An 18,975-nucleotide genomic window follows, 5' to 3' on the forward strand; every position below is an offset into this window, starting at 1 on the left:
GCTCTAAAAGGTTGCTGGTTTGATTTCTAGTCATACCTGAGTTTCGGGTTCGATCTCTGGTTGGGACACATATGGAAGGCAACCGATTTCTGTTTCTCTCTCACATCCATGGCTCTCTCACTCTCTCCCTCCCTCCTCTCTCTAAGCATGTCCTCAGGTGAGGATTAAAAAAGAACAAAAACTCAGGGAAACTATCATTTCATAAAACCAGCTGGAAGGGACCTTAAAGTTGGTCCTTTGTTGCTTTACAGAAAGCTAATATTTTCCAATGTACCATGTACCATCCTATATGAAACATATGTCCATCCCTGCATGGGCCTTGTGTGTTAATGTGTTTCCAGCAGCACATCTGCCTTTGATTTTTAAAAAAATCCTCAACCGAGGATATTTTTCCCATTGATTTTACAGAGAATGGAAGGGAGGATGAGGAGAGCGAGAGCGAGAGAGAGAGGTGAGAGGCACATCCATTGGTTGCCTCTCGAATGCGCCCTGACTAGGGAACAAACCTGCAACCCTCAAACATGCCAGTGACCCTTGACTGGGAATCAAACCCTCAACCCTTAGGTGAGAAGGCCGAAGCTCTACCACTGAGCCACACTGGCCAGGGCTGCCTTTAATTCTTCCTTTCAATTTATTTTTAAAAGTTGACTAGTCTTTTTGTTTTAAAAAGTTACATACAAGTATTCAAAAGTGAACATAGTTTACATGCATGGTAAAATGTCTTAACCATACTAAAAGATGTAAAGTGATGCTAGGTTTCTCTCCTGCCCCAGGCTCCATTCTCCTATAAAGGTGACTGATCATGGTGACTGTCCTTTCGTCTCCCCCGGGAAGGGGGTGCACACACATGAGCGTGTGCATGCACACATGTGTATAAATGCAGCAGCCACGCCATGGGGCTGCAGTTTGCTTTTAGTGCAGAAGAAGGCCTCCTGTCCAACATGGCTGACTCTGGACTACTAACCCAGAGGCCAGCTAAAGCAGAGAATCACAGCAAGTGGATGTTTGTCATTCAATTCTGTCCTATCATCTCCTTTCCTTTGAATAGGTGGGTCCACTAATTTAAATTTTGTATCACACTCTCAATTCATTGTCTCTGTTTTCCAGTATTGGGGTTTTTTTGTTTGTTTGTTGTTGTTTTTTTGGTGTGTTTTTCACGTAGAGCAGGAATAAAAGCAATCTGAATACAGACTCCTCCCAGATGTTTAGCCTTTTCCCCATCCTGCAGTTGTCTTAAATCTGATTCTAAGATTCTGTTTTGCTTTTGCGTTGGGTAGCTGTCTCTTGCAACTCTCTAAAAATTTAGCTTGGTTTTTTACTGAAATAATTCTTGCTTGCTTGCTTTAATACTTCTAAGATTTATGTAATGTCAGTTAAACTGTGTGATTATGGTGACAAGTATCTTTACAGAAAGCTAACAGGTTTAGGAATAAATATGTTTGATTCCTGACGAGCCTTCAGCCTAGGGGATGGGATTCAGTGTCAAGGTGAACTGGAGAGTCTCATGGCCTGATGTCGTTCCAGGAAGTGACACAGATTAATTCAGGGAGAGCGTGTGGTGTGACCTCACAGGGGCCTGTGATCCAGGGTGTTGCCACTGGAGCTCGGTGTAGTTTCCGGGTGTGACAAGGAAGCAGTTAGAGCATGGGCTGTCAGGCATAAACACAGCTGGACAAGTTGTTCCAGAATTGGGAGTCCAGTTTTTTCCGGCCACGCATCCTAGGCTGACTGCTGTGTAGTCAGGTACGAGACATCTCGAGGAAGAGATGACATGTAAGGGATTTTGGTCCTGCAGTGACCAAGGAACTCAGTCTTGGAACCTCATCCTTGCATATCAGCAAGCACACCCTGAAATCTCCCTTTATCCTGTTCTTCTCACCTTATCTTGCTTTTGTTGTTGTTGTTGTTCTGCTTTGTTTTTTCTCTTTGGGGGAGGATTTTCATTTGTGTTGCCTATCTTAAAGTCTCCAGTAACACAGGTATCTATAAATCTGGACATTCAGTGTATGTTCAGGCAGCTTACTAGTGTGCTGCTTGATTATGCTACTGGTGGATATGATGAATATTTTTATTTTTCTTTGTCTACAGCAAATATCCAGTAGGAGCCTTAAGACAGCTTACTCTTCCTCCCACAGCCTTGAAGCCAAGTTCAACAAGCTTAGCCCTGGCTTGACCTAGCCCCGATCCTTACTCCTGTTCATGTCCCATCTTGAGGTGAAGGGACTCCACAAGGGGAAAAGCCTCCTAGCCGCGTGCTTCTTCTAGATCTCCTTCCCAGTGGCTTAGGAGATCGGCACCATGTAAATTAGAAATAATTTACAAAAACATATTTTCAAAGACAAATACCCCAAACTGGAGGTTTGCTTAACTTTGTTGGGGCAGACAGTTGGAGGTTAATTCTCTGGTGTCCGGCTTCTTTTTTTAATAAAAAATTTTCCCACTGTTTTTCCTTTCTATTTTATTCTTCTGCAAATGTCAGCGATGACCTGTGGGTGAGCCCTGCCCTGGGAAAGTGTTAGTCTCTGAGGGCAAGTAAACTATTTTCATTCTTTCCTGAAGAAACATTGTAAATTCAGATAGCAAACATCCAAAAGTAGCAAAGACATGTGTTCTCCAACGTGAGCTCCGACTGTATTTCAGCTACTAGACTGAGTGCCTTATTTATATTTTATAGATGAGAAAACTGAGACCTGCTCCAGGTTTGAGGCTAGGAAGTCACAGTAGAGCCAGTGTCTAACTCCATAGTGAGGGGTTTAGCCATTTTGTACTTTCCCTTTTTTAATTACTTTTCTTTTTTGCTATTTAAATCTGTATTGTTGAAAGTATTACATATGTCATCTCCCCCCATGGACCCCTTTCTTAAATTACTTTTTAGAATTTGTAGTGAAATTCACTCTTATTGGTGTATAGTTCTATGAATTCAGACAAACCCATAGAGCCACATAACCTCAGCCCAAGCAAGAGTCAAAGGAGTCCATCACCTTCAGAATCGCCTTCTGCTGCCTGTTTGTGGGCAGTCCCCCCCCCCCCCCCCGCCCCCCAGGACAACCGCTGATCTCTTCAGCCATCAGAAAATGTGCCATAAGTGGGATCATACACCTTGTAGCCTTTGGAGTCTAGCTTCTTTCAGTTAACATAATGTGTTTGAGATGCATCCATTATCTTGGGTGTATCAATAGTTCATTTTTTATTGTTGAGGAATATTTCACTGTATGGTGGTGTACTACAATTTTTAAAAAATATATTTTATTGACTTTTTACAGAGAGGAAGGGAGAGAGATAGTCAGAAACATCGATGAGAGAGAAACATTGATCAGTTGCCTCCTGCACACCCCCTACTGGGGATGTGCCCACAACCAAGGTACATGCCCTTGTCTGGAATCAAACCTGGGACCCTTCAGTCCGCAGGCTGACGCTCTATCCGCTGAGCCAAACTGGCTAGGGCTACAATTTATTCTTTTATCTGTTCATCAGTCAAAGGACATTTAGGATGTGTGAGGCCAACATCCTATATAATAAAAGCCTAATTTGCTAAGTGTCCGGTCCTCTGGTTGTCCATTCAACCAATCAAAGTTAATATGCTAATAATATGCGAATAATATGCTAAGGCTGCACAACCACTCGCTATGATGCGCACTGACCACCAGGGGGCAGAAAGTCAACCAGTCCACCAGTCACTATAACATGCACTGACCATCAGGGGGCAGAAAGTCAACCAGTCCACCAGTCACTATAACATGCACTGACCACCAGGGGGCAGAAAGTCAACCAGTCCACCAGTCACTATAATGTGCACTGACCACCAGGGGGCAGAAAGTCAACCAGTCCACCAGTCACTATAATGTGCACTGACCACCAGGGGGCAGACGCTCAACATTTGAGCTTCCCCCTGGTGGTCAGTGTGCTCCCACAGGGGGAGCGCCGCTCAGCCAGAAGCCAGGCTCACAGCTGGCGAGCATAGCAGCGGTGGCAGGAGCCTTCCCCGCCTCTGTACCAGCGCTAAGGATGTCCAACTGCCAGCTTAGGCCCACCTAAACTGTCAGTTGGACATCCTCCTAGGGCTCCCGGACTGCGAGAGGGCGCAGGCCGGGCTGAGGGACACAAGTGCACAACTTTCATGCACTGGGCCTCTAGTTATAAATATTCACCTACAGTGTTTTATGTGAAGTTAAGCTTTCATTTCTCTTGGGGGAAATACCTAGGATTGAGAATCCTGGGTCATATGGTAACTGTACGTTTAATTTGTAAGAAATTTCAAACTGTCTCTCCAAAGTGGCTGTACAATTTTGCTTTTCTACCATCAATGAATGAGATTTCCTGCTGTGTCACATTCCTGCCAGCACTTAATATTTTGGCATTTTTTATTTTGGACATTTGTTGTTGGAAAGACTATTCTATATCTGCATTGAAGTTCCTTTGAACTTTGTCAAAAAGCAATTGATTCTATTTATGTGGGTCTCTTTCTAATTTTGTCCTTTTCTTTTTTAAAACAGTATATTTTTATTGATTTCAGAGAGGAAGGGAGAGGGAGAGAGAGATAGAAACAGCAATGATGAGAGAGAATCATTGATTGGCTGCCTCCTGCACTCCCCCCACTGGAGATCAAGCCTGCAACACAGGCCTGTGCCCTGACCAGGAATCGAACTGTGACCTCCTGGTTCATTGTTTGATGCTCAACCACTGAGCCACACCGGCTGGGCATTGAATATTGATTATTGAGGTCACTCATGGTTTTGGGCTTATTTTCCTATATGTTTCTATGGTCATTAGAAAACTACTGATTACCTTTTCACATATTTATTTTCAATAAAAATATTCCTCCCAAATGCTGTAGTTCTCAATTTATAGAGATTAGCTGCAAAACAAGACCGGGGCATCTGCAGCTGCGGCCAGTTGCTCCCAGCCAGGTGCTGCACACAAGCTGTCTCCTGTTTTCAGTTTGCCCTCTCACTGGTCTCTGCCCCCAGCGGACTTTCCAGAACATCCATGTGACGTCGGTCCCCATCGCCTCCAGGAAAGGACAGTGCATCTGAGCCTGGTGCACTAGGGCCTCAGCGTCTGTCCCTGCCCACAGCTGACCCTCCAGCCCTCGAGGCTCTGCTTGTAGCTCCCAGGACCAGCGGAGGGTCTCTTCCTGCTTCCTGTCCCTTCACTTGGGCTGGCTCTGTCCCTCCAGTTTTCCTCCCCTGTGCAGTGCCTGGGTCACAGTGACTATTTCTGGTCCGAGTTGCCCCGAGCAGGGGATCGAGGCTGGGCCTGCAGCTAACCTGTCTTTACATCTGTGGAGTCTGGCACAGTTTGTGTGGCAAGAGGCGAGGGAGGGCCAGTGGATGGCCTCTGAGGCCCCTGTCTGGACAGTGAAGAAGAAGTATGGGGTTATTGCAGCCTCCCACTTGGTTGTGCTCAGTTTGGGAGAGAGAGCAGGAACCTGTAATGAGTGTATATACCAGTTTCAGGGGCGATGTATGAAGTTTAGCAGCTTTTTAATGTTTGATTTAAGGAGAGAACTGGTGAGCTAAAGGCACTGAAATTAGTGCCATTTGCTCAAAGGGCCCTCTATGAGGTCCTGACCTTGGGACATGTCTGTCTGCCCTTCTAAAACTGTCCCTTCTCTCGGTTTCAGTGAAGCGCTATATCCGGAAAGGTGTTCCACTCGAGCACAGGGCCCGCGTGTGGATGGGGGTGAGTGGGGCCCAGGCCCAGATGGAGAGGAACCCTGGCTATTACCACCAGCTTCTCCAGGGAGAGAGGAACGACAGCCTGGAGGAGGCCATCAGGACAGGTGAGCATGGCATCCCTCCCTGGGTGCATGGTGCCCAGGCGGGAGGAGGAGGAGCGGGAATTATCCCCAAATTGGGTTTGTACTCCGTCTTTGAAGTCATGACGTTGACAAAGAAACAAACATGGTTAAAGATGCACCAACCGATTTCAATTTGAAATTATATTTTTCTTAAAGGAAAATCAAAACTTTAGTGTTCATGAAGGGAAAACAATGTCTTTTTATATATGATTTCAGAGAGGAAGGGAGAGGGAGAGAGAGATAGAAACATCAATGGTAAGAGAGAATCATTATTGATCGGCTGCCTCCTGCACGCTCCACACTGGGGATTGAGCCTGAAACCTGGCATATGCCTGACCGGGAATTGAACCATGACCTCCTGGTTCATAGACTGACACTCAACCACTGTGCCACACTGGCCAGGTGAGAACAATGTCTTTAATTTATTCAGCAAATATTTGAGCAACTAGCTAGCTAGTGAGGAAAATGACCATGGAGAGACCAGACTTCTTCCATGAAGAAGCCCTCCAGGAGAATGAGAAGGGCGCTGAGCAGCAGTCATAATACAGTAGGTAATGCTGTAAGGGATTTGTGCCTGCCAGGAGCATGTGGGACTTACAGGTCCAGCTACACATGTCTCTTAAAGCCACACACCAGAGTTTTCTTTCTTTGTGTCAAACTCTTAATAGTTGTATAGGGATGCTGGCATTCTTGGCCTCCGATCTCTTTTTCCTCCACTTTCCTCATCTTCTCTAATAATATAAGCGTAATATGCTAATTAGACCAGACAACCTTCCAGACCAAGCCAGGGCTGCGAGGGAAGCCCAGGTCCCGGGTGCCAGAGGGAAGCCAGTGCCAGCAGCTCAGGGAAGGAAGGCCTACTCTTGCACGAATTTCATGCATCCGGGCCTCTAGTAGTTACATAGGTTCTCTGACTCTTAAAAGTTCAAAATGCTCAAAAAAAAAAAAAAAAGTTTAACCTAAATTGAATAATTACATTTTAAGGAAATACATCTGCCATTCTGATTTTAACAGTTTTGGGGAAATAAATATATAAACACAAATAGTTCACTTTAAAATTTCAATTACTTTCAAGTGCTGAGAGGTTGTCACACTGACTTGTGACAGTGGGAGAGTGGGTGGTGTGTCCCTGTCATAAGGAATGGGGTCCTTCAGTCCTCAGGGTCTCATATGCCCAGGGTTGGAACCAGTGGGGAGAGCTGGGGGTGCTGAACCCTCTGGCTGCATCCTGATTGCACAGCAAACTGGGGTCAAAGGGCTCAGAACAGAAGCTGTTGCTGGCTTTGCAGGCACAGCCTGGGGTATCACTCAGCAGGGCCAGAAATGCCGAGTCAGGTTGGGAGGTCCAAGGGAGGCTGAGCATAGTAAACAAAATAGAATGCTGCTGTTGGTTTCACAAATGAATTTAGAGGCTCTGTTTAGTGCCAGTATTTTTGGATAAATATTTTTTTATTGTGGTAAAATATATATAATATAAAATTTACCATTTTATTTTCCTAAACTGAAACTCTGATCCCATTAAACACTGACTTCCTGTCCCCCAGCCCCTGGTACCCACCATTCTACTTTCTGTCTCGAGGAATTTGATGACTCTAAGTGTAACCGGACAATCAATGGGTCTAGGCTGCCTGTCACTACTTGAGCCAATTAAGCAGAGATAGGGTTGAGTCATATATGAGCATTTATTCCAAAAATGCCCACAGTATGGGAGAACAGCAAAAATCTGCTCTGACCCCACCATAAGCCAGCTGCTTACTAGAATATTAGGTAGGACAAAGATTACATGGTGAAGTAAGAACAAGTGTATGCCAAATGGGCAGTTTTCATGTAATGAGGGCTGGAGATTTGCAAAGGCCTGTGGGTATGCAAAGGCTGTGGGTCCTCCCTGGCGGCTCTGTTTCTGCAACAAGGTTGTTCATCTTTCCATGATAATAGGCAGCTCCCAGATGGGGAGGATGGGCCAAATTTCCAGGTGAGCTCCCAGGCCCCACAGCCAACTCCCAGTCAGGTTAGAATGTGCTTTCTTTAATCAGAACAAAACAATCACGGTTAACAGAGCATGATTAATATTTCTTACGATTATAGCTGGTCCCCACTATTCTATTTCTGCCCCTATCATAAGTACCTCTTATAGGTGGAATCGTACAGTATTTGTCTTTTTGTAACTGGTTTCTTTCACTGAGCATAATGATCTCAAGATTCACCCATGTTATAGCATGTGTAGCATTTCCTTCCTTTTTAAGGCTGAATAATTATTCATTGTATGTATATGCACAGTTCTGTTTAAAATTCACCCATTTGATGGACACTAAGGTTGCTTCCACCTCTTGGCTATTGTGAATAATGTTGCTATGAACATGGGTGGACAAATATCTCTTCGAAACCCTACTTTCAGCTCTTTTGGGTATAGTCTCAGAAGTAGAATTGCTGGATCACATGGTAATTCTGTGTCTATTTTTTTTGGAATCTGGACAAATAATTTTATAGGATTAGTAGAGTGGATGTTTCATCCCATGTAAGCATAGTCTGAATATCCTTGTCCACATTCACTTGTACAGTTGAAGGTAGCATTCCCCATAGAAAGATTTAAAAACATGAAAGAATTTCTCATAACAAAAAACATTACAAAAAAAAAAAAAAAAGAGTGCCGAAACTGGTTTGGCTCAGTGGATAGAGTGTTGGCCTGCGGACTGAAGGGTCCCGGGTTTGATTCCGGTCAAGGGCATGTACCTGGGTTGCGGGTACATCTCTCCAGTGGGAGATGTGCGGGAGGCAGCTGATCGATTTTTCTCTCTCATCGATGTTTCCAACTCTCTATCTCTCTCCCTTCCTCTCTGTAAAAAATCAATAAAATATATATTTTTTTAAAAATGAGCACAACTGGTCATTCTAGTCTAAATTAGTAAAAAATGAAAATGAAAGCACTCATTTTCTCCTGACCAGGTGCAGTTTTTGGAATGCTTAGAATTCCAGAAAAAAAACAAATTTGTGGAAATTTTTTAAAAATCTAAATGATTCAAGCCCACTCAGAGACACAAAAAAACAAGCAATCAAATGAATTAGGGATTTTAGTTAATGACAGTGTATTAATTACTTCATTAATTGTAACACAAATGTATCATACTCATCCTATCTAATAAAAGACAAAAAGGGTAATTGACCGTACCTTCACTATGCTTCCCATTGGCTAATCAGGGCGATATGCAAATTAACTGCCAACAAAGATGGCGGTTAATTTGCATACGTAGGCTCCAAGCGGTGGAGCGAAGCCAAAAGACCCTGAAGCCAAACGACCCTGAAGCCGGCAGAGCAGCGAGGCCTCACGGCCCCGGGATCAGCGGAGCCGCGAGGCCTCACGGCACCGGGATCAGCGGAGCCGCGAGGCCTGATGGCTGGGGCGGGGGGCTCTGGCCAGAGCCCAGCCAGAGCGAAGGCCTGGGCCCTGGGTGCCAGAGGAAAACTGGTGCCAGCAGCCAAAGGAAGGGAAGGCCTATTGCATGAATCTCTTCATGCAACAGGCCTCTACATATTACATATGTAATAACTTAATCAATAAAGAAATTATATATATAAATATTTGTATTGATTTCAGAGAAGGGAGAGGGAGAGAGAGATAGAAACATCAATGATGAGAGAGAATCATCAAATACATTATTAAATACATTCAAATAAAAGTTTAAAAAAATGTATCCATGGCTAATAAAACAGAAACCTTAAGTCTCCCACCTCTTGGCACCTTCTTGGGGATGATACTACTCAATCATGAATCGTTGCAAAGCTCCTTTTCACTGTCCCTGTGATACTGTGTGTCCTTCAGGTTGTCAGAACTGAAAGGCATAGGCTGAGGCAAGGATGGAGAATGCGACAGGCTTATGGAGGACATTTAAAAAGCAAAACAAATTTTTGTAGAAAACAATAAAAAATAATGTGCTTTGGGACACTAAGCTTGTTCGGCCCAGATCTAGTTTTTGTATAAGCAAAGACAAGGCCTGGGGGGTCAGAGGATCACCGTTGCAGCATTTCACAGAGGTTTGTGGCCATCATGCTAAAACAGAGGTTGGGACCTAGCTGGCTTGGCCCAGTGGATAGAGCGTCGGCCTGTAGACTGAAGGGTCCTGGGTTCGATTCTGGTCAAGGGCACATGCCCAGGTTGTGAGCTCAGTAGGGGGCAAACAGAATGCAGCTGATCAAGAATTCTCTCTCATCGTTGATGTCTCTCTCTCTCTCTCTCTCTCTCTCTCTCTCTCTCTCTCTCTCCTTCTCCCTTCCTCTCTGAAATTAATAAAAACAAAAAATTATAAAAAATAAGTAAAATAGAGATTGGGTTTCCTAAGATACAGAGGGGAGACACCTTGCATGCTTATCTTAGATCACGACAGAGGAAGCTAATGGTTATGTGGGCCCCATAGTGCGATCTATGAGGGGTATCGGGTTTGTTTTGGTTATCATACATAGCACAGTAGCAAACACACCACTCGTCTACCTAAGTGGGGTCAGTAGAGTCAGAAAAGATGTAAAAGTTTAAGTTGATATCCTCTATGTTCTTGCACCTGTCCACAGCACTAACTTATAAAACTCAGCTTTAAAAAGTCAGGCATCGGCCCTGGCCAGTGTGGCTCAGTTGGTTGGGCATCATCCGTGCACTGAAAGGTCGGGAGCGTGGAAGAGGCAGCTGGTCGATGTTTGATTGATGTTTTGCTCTCACATTGATGTTTTTCTCTCTCTTTCCCACTCCCTTCCTCTCTGAAACTCAATTAAAAAATCTTAAAAAAAAAAAAAAAGTCAGGCGTTGTCTTAGTGGCCTAATCCTGCACTGGGCCCTGGTGTCCTGGCGACCTGGCCGGCCAGGTGGGAGGGCCGGGCTGAGGAAGTGGGTGTCTGATGCGCAGGAAGAGGCTGGCCAGGAAGCCCTCCTGCAGACAAAGGTTGACAGTGCGAAGTTTATTTAGTTCTTTTTAAAAAAATATATTTGTAATGGGGGGATGGGGGGTAATGTGAGGATAAGGACACATATGTAATAACTTAATAAAGAAATTATATATATAAATATTTGTATTGATTTCAGAGAAGAAGGGAGAGGGAGAGAGAGATAGAAACATCAATGATGAGAGAGAATCATCAAATGGCTGCCTACTACATGCCCCACACTGGGGATCGCAACCCGGGCATGTGCCCTGACCAGGAATTGAACCGTGACCTCCTGGTTCATAGGTCGACATTCAACCACTGAGCCACACCGACCAGGCTGTATAGTTCTTAGTTTTCGGTTTTGTCTGTTTATCTCTGAAAGGGAATCTTGGTGTGTTCTGCTTCTTTATGTTTTCAATCTTCAGAACTGGGAAACATTTCTAGAGTTTTGTATAAGATGTTCATCTGTCATGTGTTCTAGAGTCAAGCCTCCCCTTAGCTAAGAGGGGGCAGCGTGAGGACAGGTTTGCAGGGTGAAGGGCCTCCCCCAGGGAAACCCACTCTGCTGTCACTGATTTTGAGAGAACCACTCTTGGGGCCCACAGTGCCCCCCTGGGTGTGGCTGGAGCAGGACGGGGGTCCTGGGAGTGCCCTCTTCTTCCATCCCGACTCCAGTCGCCCAGGACCTTGACTATGAAGGCTGCAGGTGCTCATTGCCCATACAGGGCAGCCCTACCAGGTGACTCAAGTGCATAGCCAGGGATGACACCAATCCTTGCACCTGAGCCGGGGCCCAGCACTTCACCAGGTGGGGCTTGTACCTCACAGACCGTTCAGTTCCCACCTTCTGAATAATCCTGTCGTTGATTTCTCTGCAGATATGAACAGGACCTTCCCGGACAACGTGAAATTCCGCAGGAGCGCGGATCCGTGTTTACAGAAGACCCTGTACAACGTGCTCTTGGCCTACGGGCACCACAACCAAGGTGTGGGGTACTGCCAGGTAAGCCCCAGGAAGGTGAAAAGGATCGGCACCCCACAGACTTACAGCAGGTGTGCTCTCAGGTCTACGTGAAGTATTCTTTAAAAATCTAGTTCAAAACTCCCTAAGTCATGGCGCCCGCACAAGCTGTGACTTCAAACATTTCCCTGTTACCAAAGCAGTGAAGCCTCCGTAATGATTTCTTTTGGTGTCAGACGGCCCTGAGAGGGAGTGAAGGCGGAAAGTTGGGAAGCAGCTAGGAAGTAAGTTAAGTGAACACAGGGCTGTGTTTTCTAGAACCGAAGGGGACAAACAGCACCTTACTGCCTCAGTGTGCATTGTGTGTGTGTGTGTGTGTGTGTGTGTGTGTGTGTGTGTGTGTGTTGGAGGGTGGGGGTGGGGCCTGTTCCTTTGACATGGTTTTGGGAAGTCAGTCTTCCCTGCGATTAAAGGTAACGGTATGCCTCCTCGCCTGCCACGTTGCTGTCTTGTTTTGGATTCGCTGCATGAAGCACACATGAGGTGGGAATGAAACCTCTTGTTTCTCCCTGGACAGTTCAGGCTGGGGTGTTTCAGAGGGACACTCTTATTCACAGCAGGGAAAGCAAGAACCCTGGTGAGGAGCAGCTGCAGCTGTGCCCTCTGTGGCTGCTGCATGGGATACGGCCGCGCTGCCTTGGAGATGGGCCGGTTCTGTCTCTGAGCTTGCTGAAGGCCTGGGAGGCCTGAGCCGCCATTGGCAGGAGCTGCCCACTTCCTGTTACCAGGAAGGCTGCTGTTGCCATGGCTACGAGCAGGCGCCCAGGGCTGTCACGGGAGTGTGGCTCTCCCTGCCTCTGAGACTGCATGCTTCTCATGCTCCTGGAGCCTGAGGCTCGTCGGTAGGCTTCTTGAGAGGAGGTGAGTAAGCCCATCTTTTTTTTTTTTTTAAATATATTTTTGCCCTAACCGGTTTGGCTCAGTGGATAGAGCGTTGGCCTGCGGACTGAAAGGTCCACCAGGTTCGATTCCGGTCAAGGGCACGTACCTTGGTTGCGGGTACATCCCCAATAAGAGGTGTACAAGAGGCAGCTGATCGATGTTTCTCTCTCATCAATGTTTCTAACTCTCTCTCCCTCTCCCCTCCTCTCTGTAAAAATTCAATAAAATATATATTTTAAAAATATATATTTTTATTTATTTCAGAGAGGAAGGGAGAGGGAGAGAGAGATAGAAACATCAGTGATGAGAGAGAATCATTGATCGGCTGCCCCCTGCACAGCCCACACTGGGGATCGAGCCCGAAACCCAGGCATATGCCCTGACCGGGAATCGAACCATGACCTCCTGTTTCATAGGTCGACACTCAACCCCTGAGCCACGCCCAGGCCAAGCCCATCTTGATGGGAAATATACACCTAACAGTCAGGGTCCAAGGCTCCAGAGCGGGTCATACAGGCCGGGGAGCCAGGAGAGTTTGGGTCCTTCCTAAGGTTTGAACAAATGGTTGTGCATGGAGGGCGGGGGGTGCTTTGCAGTTTGCATTCCTGTGTGGTCAGCATGTGGCGTGGCTCTGGACTCAGAGAGGAAATGGGAGAAGGAGTGAGGCAGGTCCTTTTCAAAATAGGCATCATAGTTACTGCTCATATTCACCTGAATAATTCATCATTGTGTTCATATTGCTCTGGTGCCCAGAGGCAGTGCCTTCAAGTAGATGGAGCTGGGATGGGCCCATTCTTCCAGACAGAATTCCTGTCATTCTCAGCTTTTATTACTGTCATTAACTTGTCCTGAAACAAGGACTCCACCTGCCTTTCTCAGAAGGGGAAGCAGGAGGGCTGAGAAATTGTCCTAAGAGTATTCTAGGTACAGTTCTTGTGGATTTTTAAAATGGCTTTAAAAAATAAACCACACAATTTTAAATATTAGCATGATGTCAACACCCTATTGGCTTTTCGAATCTATGTTGGCTTTGGAATAAATATGTACACACACACACACACACACACACACACACACACACACACAGATACGCACACACACCTACACATAAGCACACAGATACACACATACATGTTGTATTAACTTCCTGGGGCTGCCATGACAACGCGCTGTAAGCTGAGAGGTGTGAACAACAGGAATCGTCTCCCACTGAGTTCGAAGTCTGAGATGGAGGTGTGGGACGGCTGGTTCCTTCGCAGGCTGTGAGGGGGTCTCTGTCCCAGGCGTCCCCCAGCTTCTGGTCTCGGGCAATCCTTGGCTTTTAAGCACCTCACCCAATCTCTGCCTTCCTGCTCACATGGTGTTCTCCCGGCCTGGTGTCTCCGTGTCCATACTTACCTTGTTGGTTGACAAAAGTTGGATTTTTCCCTTATTATTAGAGAAATACATACTTCTTTTAGAAAATACAGGCAAGCCAAAGAGAAAAATAGAAATAGTCTGAAACCGTGTCACCCAGAGATGACACTAACTCACTGTTGTTAAGCGCCCACCTCCCTTGGTCTTCCCTCATCTAGCTGCTTCTCTTCGATAAGAGAGTCACATACTTCAAGTATTTCAGCAACATCTGCCCTTTGGCCATGAATTTCCCCAAAGAGCCTCGATCACAAGAATCTCTTTCAACATGCCTGTGTGTCAGAGCATGTTCCTTATGGACTTTATGAACTATGGCTATTGGTGTAGTTTCCCCTCTGATATAGAGTTTCATGCTATTAGATTAATTTTTTTTTAGAAATCAATTGCAAGTTGCTTTCATAAGGTTGAAGAATTTTTTATTTTAATTTTCTAAGGCAGCATTCAGAAGAGTTTCCTGTAATCATTTTCTTCTTCTTCCTTTTCTTGTAGACTAAATGCACCAGATGTCAGATCCTTACTATCACCAAAGTTGCACTAAAAGGTCATTCTAGAATTATGCAAGTTTTAGGAAAAAGCAAGGGAAATGGGAAGTTAGTAGTAAGCAGCCCAACGATTACAGAATCTTATGGTGTTTTAAAGCTCAACATGGATTTCTGTTTCTCATGTTTCTAATTTCAGGGAATGAATTTTATAGCGGGATATCTGATTCTTATCACGAAGAACGAAGAAGAATCCTTTTGGCTATTAGATGCTCTTGTTGGAAGAATACTACCTGGTATGTTGAAAATCCATACTGCATGCCTTTCACTGTCTTGTTTCTGATGTTATTGAAATGATTCAGCTGACAAGTCAAGATTTAATGAAAATATAACTGAATTGTTTGGGAGTTGAGGTTTAAAATCTTTTTGCAGTGAAGTTAAAGAGAAGAAATATATGTCAGATGATCAGCTCCAGCTAGAGCGGCTGGTCATTTCTGCATCTCCGAGCTTGAATTTGGCCGAGACTGTGTGCTTGGCTCATCTGTTCCTCAGTCTGTACCATTTGTGTTGAGACTCGTTTGGCCTTGGCATGTCTTACTGATCACCAGGCCTGCGAGAAGTTCACTTGGTTACATGCATATACTAGTATTTGTTACTGAGTTTGTGAATGGATGTAAGAGCGAAATAATTGTCAGCTGTTGTTATTCCTGTTATGAAGGTGAGAATCATTCTTGTCATACATTTCCACCTTTCTATTTATTAATAAATATTGCTTTAATTACTAAATAATTTATGTTAATAATCACCCACTGATTTTGGTAATGCACCGTGTTGACTATGAGCTGCAGAGTAGGATCACTTTGCAAAGAGACGTGGCCGGAGCCATCCGGGTGGGATAGGACTCGATGGTGGCAGTTGGTCACAGCGAGCCTCACGTTTGTCCTGAAAGACTAGCAGGTTGCGAAGTCCTCATGACTGGGAGGTTACAGGCCTCCCACGGCAGTGAGCCCTGGGTTGGTCTTGTTTTCTGTCTGCCTCTGAGTTCCCTTCCTGCTCCTCCCTTCCCTCAGGCATGCCTCCCTGTGTCAGGCTAGGCCCGCCCAGGACAGCGTCCAGGGGCTTCTCTGGAGAGACGGCTCCCATGTCTCCATGTTGAAGACAGTGAGCGTGGTGTGCACATAGAACGTTTCAGGTTCCATGCTAAACTGTGCCTACATTCTCATTCAATCCTCAGAGCAGCTGCACCACATAGACCCAAATATTAAACCCGTTTTAAAGAGAAGGACACTTAAGGCCTAGATCCCACAGCAGAGCCTAGTATGCAGCAGAGCCCGGGTTCAAATCCACGGCTATGTGACTCTAAGACCTTGCATGTACCTGATGGAAGAGTGAGCCTGGATGGCACCGTTAAAGAAAGGGAGGACCTGGAAAGAGAGGGAAATGGGGCCCTCCTCCTGCTCTGGAACGGCCATTAACAAGGGCTCAGGCGTGGGCATGCAGAGCCCAGGCTGGATGACGCTGCCACTGGGAGGGGAAAGGTGCAAAGGTCCTGAGCGTGAGAAAAGAGCCTGAAGGGAGAGGACTCTGGGAGTCCCAGCCTCAACGTGAAGGCCAGAGCTGCAGTGGTGGGGAAATGACGAGGAAGAGGGAGTCAAGATTTTCCATATAAAATATTGACAGAGCTTTGTAACATATTCACCGTTGGCTTCTGTTATGTCCTAAGACTGAATTTATATCCACGATCAACTCCGTTCTGGGGGTGTGGGAAACATCAGTGAACAAACCAGAAAAGGCCCTGCCCGGTGGATTCCCAGCGTAGTAAGAGGTCAAACAATGAGCAACAGCAGCCACAATTCAACCCATAACAAATAGGCAACATATGCCGTGGTGACATTCATACCCGCAGACCAAGGGAGGAGCCCCGAGACTGAAAATTCACCTCAATAAGTGGAGGGCAAGGAAAGACCAAAGAGAGAGGCTTGCAATTGATAGAGTTTATTTAGGGAAACTTACATTTGAGGCATGTCCTCCGCAGCTGCAAGACAAGGTGGCCTCTCTGCCACTTGGTGCCAGAGAATTATATGGATAAAAAGGGGAATGGTAATGGGTGTGTCAGCGCGACCAGGTACAGGAACTTAATTTACATGCTTGACCAGGTCAGGACAGTAACCTGTTCCAGGGACTAGTATGTAGCAGGAGGCAAGGGAGGGGTACTGATTTATATCAGAATGAACACCAGTTATGCTCAGATAGCCTCTAAAGGGGGTTTGCATGAAGCAACCTCCATTCTAGCCTGAGTCCGGCTCAAGGGACAGAGAGCAGTCATTTCATGGAACAGTCTCTCCTCTGTAGTTAATAAACAAAATTTAACTGAGTACATTGGATGATCTAATTGGCTTTATCAAACGATTCATGAATCAAGCAGCAACTCATCTCATAAGTAGAGAGATGCTACGAGGGGTTATACAAGATAGAAGACTTTTATAGAAAGGAGGGCGGGACAAAGAAGTCAGCAAATGAAAAGTGAAAGTTCATGAAAGGAAAGTAAGAATTCAGGTGATGGTGGCTTCTCATTGGCTAAGCTGTGACGTTTCCATTGGCTGGGCTTGTTGCTGGGCAGGGGAAGAATCTGCTGGAGTATTAAAGTAGTCAAGTGTTGTGGTCTGTAATTGACTTTCTTCCTGTTGAGGTCTGCAGTTGAGGTCTTCCTTTTTGGGGTAGTTGACCTCAAGTGGTAAGGTGTGATAGCTCCCTCGATAGGCCTTCCCAACTCCAATTATAGTTGAGGTTTCCTTTAATTTTTGCAACAGATTATTAGCAGGTAATAAATGCTGACTTAGAAAAACATAAGAGCAAGACTCCAAATTGCTCCTGAAGTGGCAGTGTCATTACAGAGACTTATTTTTAAAACCAAGAAATGTCATTTCCTATCATTATTAGGTTCAGTCAGACTAAACTGCAGTGCCATCAAAAACAAAAGAAAATGTCACAGCCAAAACTGGTTTGGCTCAGTGGATAGAGCGTCAGCCTGCGGACTCAAGGGTCCCAGGTTCGATTCCAGTCAAGGGCATGTACCTGGGTTGCGGGCACATCCTCAGTAGGAGATGTGCAGGAGGCAGCTGATCAATGTTTCTCTCTCATCGATGTTTCTGACTCTCGATCTCTCTCCCTTCCTCTCTGTAAAAAATCAATAATATATATATATATATATATATATATATTAAAAAAAAGAAAATGTCACAATAAAAATGTTAGGACTGTGAGAGAAAAAAGGGATTATTCTTGCCATTGCAGAGCTCTCCAAGTGGCAAAGAGGCAGCTGATGCCATGTTATCTGAATTCTCGTTGCACAAACTAGGTCATTTTAGTGCCACAGTTATCCTGCTTTTACTTGTTTCTTTTTTAATTACAGAAAAAAAAATGCAGATATATTCTCATTTTAAAAGTTCAAAAATATAATAGTTATTATGAGATAAAAAGTAACAGTCTACCTTCACTAACACCCATTTCTCTCCTACTCAGAGGTAATTATTATCATGTTATCAATTTGGCATATGTATTTCCAGAGTTCTTTCTATGTATTTATATTTATATATAATGAAAGAGTGAAATTTCACAAATGAAATAGTGAAAATTAAAAACAAAACAAAGGCCGTAACCGGTTTGGCTCAGTGGATGGAGCGTTGGCCTGCACGGACTGAAGGGTCCTGGGTTCGATTCTGGTCAAGGGCATGTACCTTGGTTTTGGGCGCATCCCCAGTAGGGGGTGTGCAGGAGGCAGCTGATCGATGTTTCTCTCTCATCGATGTTTCTAACTCTCTATCCCTCTTCTTTTCTCTCTGTAAAAAATCAGTAAAATATATATTTAAAAAACAAACAAAACAAAACAAACAAACAATAAAAAAAAACAAAGAACCAATAGAAAAGATGAACTGAAACAAAAACTGGTTCTTTAGGAAAACTGATAAGATAGATAAGCCTTTGGCAAGATTGGTAAAGAAAGTAATGGATAAGGTATTTAGAAATGAAAAATCTGCTGTGATTTGAAAATCTACTGATTTTACTACAAATAAAATGAAGACACTGATACTTTTGAGAAAAGACAGTTTAACAAAGTTGACTTGAGAGAAAATAGAGCATCTGAATGGGCATATGAACAGACATACAAAAATCTTCACAGACATAAAATCTCATCAAACTGAAGGAACAGATATTTCCTATATGTTTTCTAAATCTTGTAGAAAGTAGAAAATGATAACTACTCATCAATTTATGCTATGAAGCTGGTACAACCTTGTTGTCATGCAGGTGAATCTCACTGATGAGCAGTTATACAAATCCTAATTTAAATAATAAAAAATTAGCAACTTGAATCCAGGGATGGCCATGGAGGATTATTTTTTTATCTAAAGAGAGTTTACCAGGAATTCAAGGATGGCTTAATTATATGGAAGACTCAAGAGCAAAGCCAA

At 44.7% G+C, this 18,975-nt stretch overlaps 1 protein-coding gene across 3 annotated transcripts in view; it reads left to right on the top strand.

Moving 5' to 3' along the window:
- GRTP1 (growth hormone regulated TBC protein 1) overlaps window positions 1-18,975 on the top strand; it is a 30,973-nt gene that overhangs the window by 2,325 nt on the left and 9,673 nt on the right. For all 3 annotated transcript variants that reach the window (XM_036301363.1, XM_036301360.1, XM_036301362.1), the window contains exons 3-5: window positions 5,624-5,782; window positions 11,587-11,711; window positions 14,703-14,799. In XM_036301363.1, the coding sequence (XP_036157256.1) occupies window positions 5,624-5,782; window positions 11,587-11,711; window positions 14,703-14,799 (381 nt within the window). The remainder of the gene's footprint in view (window positions 1-5,623; window positions 5,783-11,586; window positions 11,712-14,702; window positions 14,800-18,975) is intronic.

Source organism: Myotis myotis, unplaced genomic scaffold (assembly GCF_014108235.1).
Source record: "Myotis myotis isolate mMyoMyo1 unplaced genomic scaffold, mMyoMyo1.p scaffold_m19_p_3, whole genome shotgun sequence".
Taxonomy (NCBI): Eukaryota; Metazoa; Chordata; class Mammalia; order Chiroptera; family Vespertilionidae; genus Myotis; species Myotis myotis.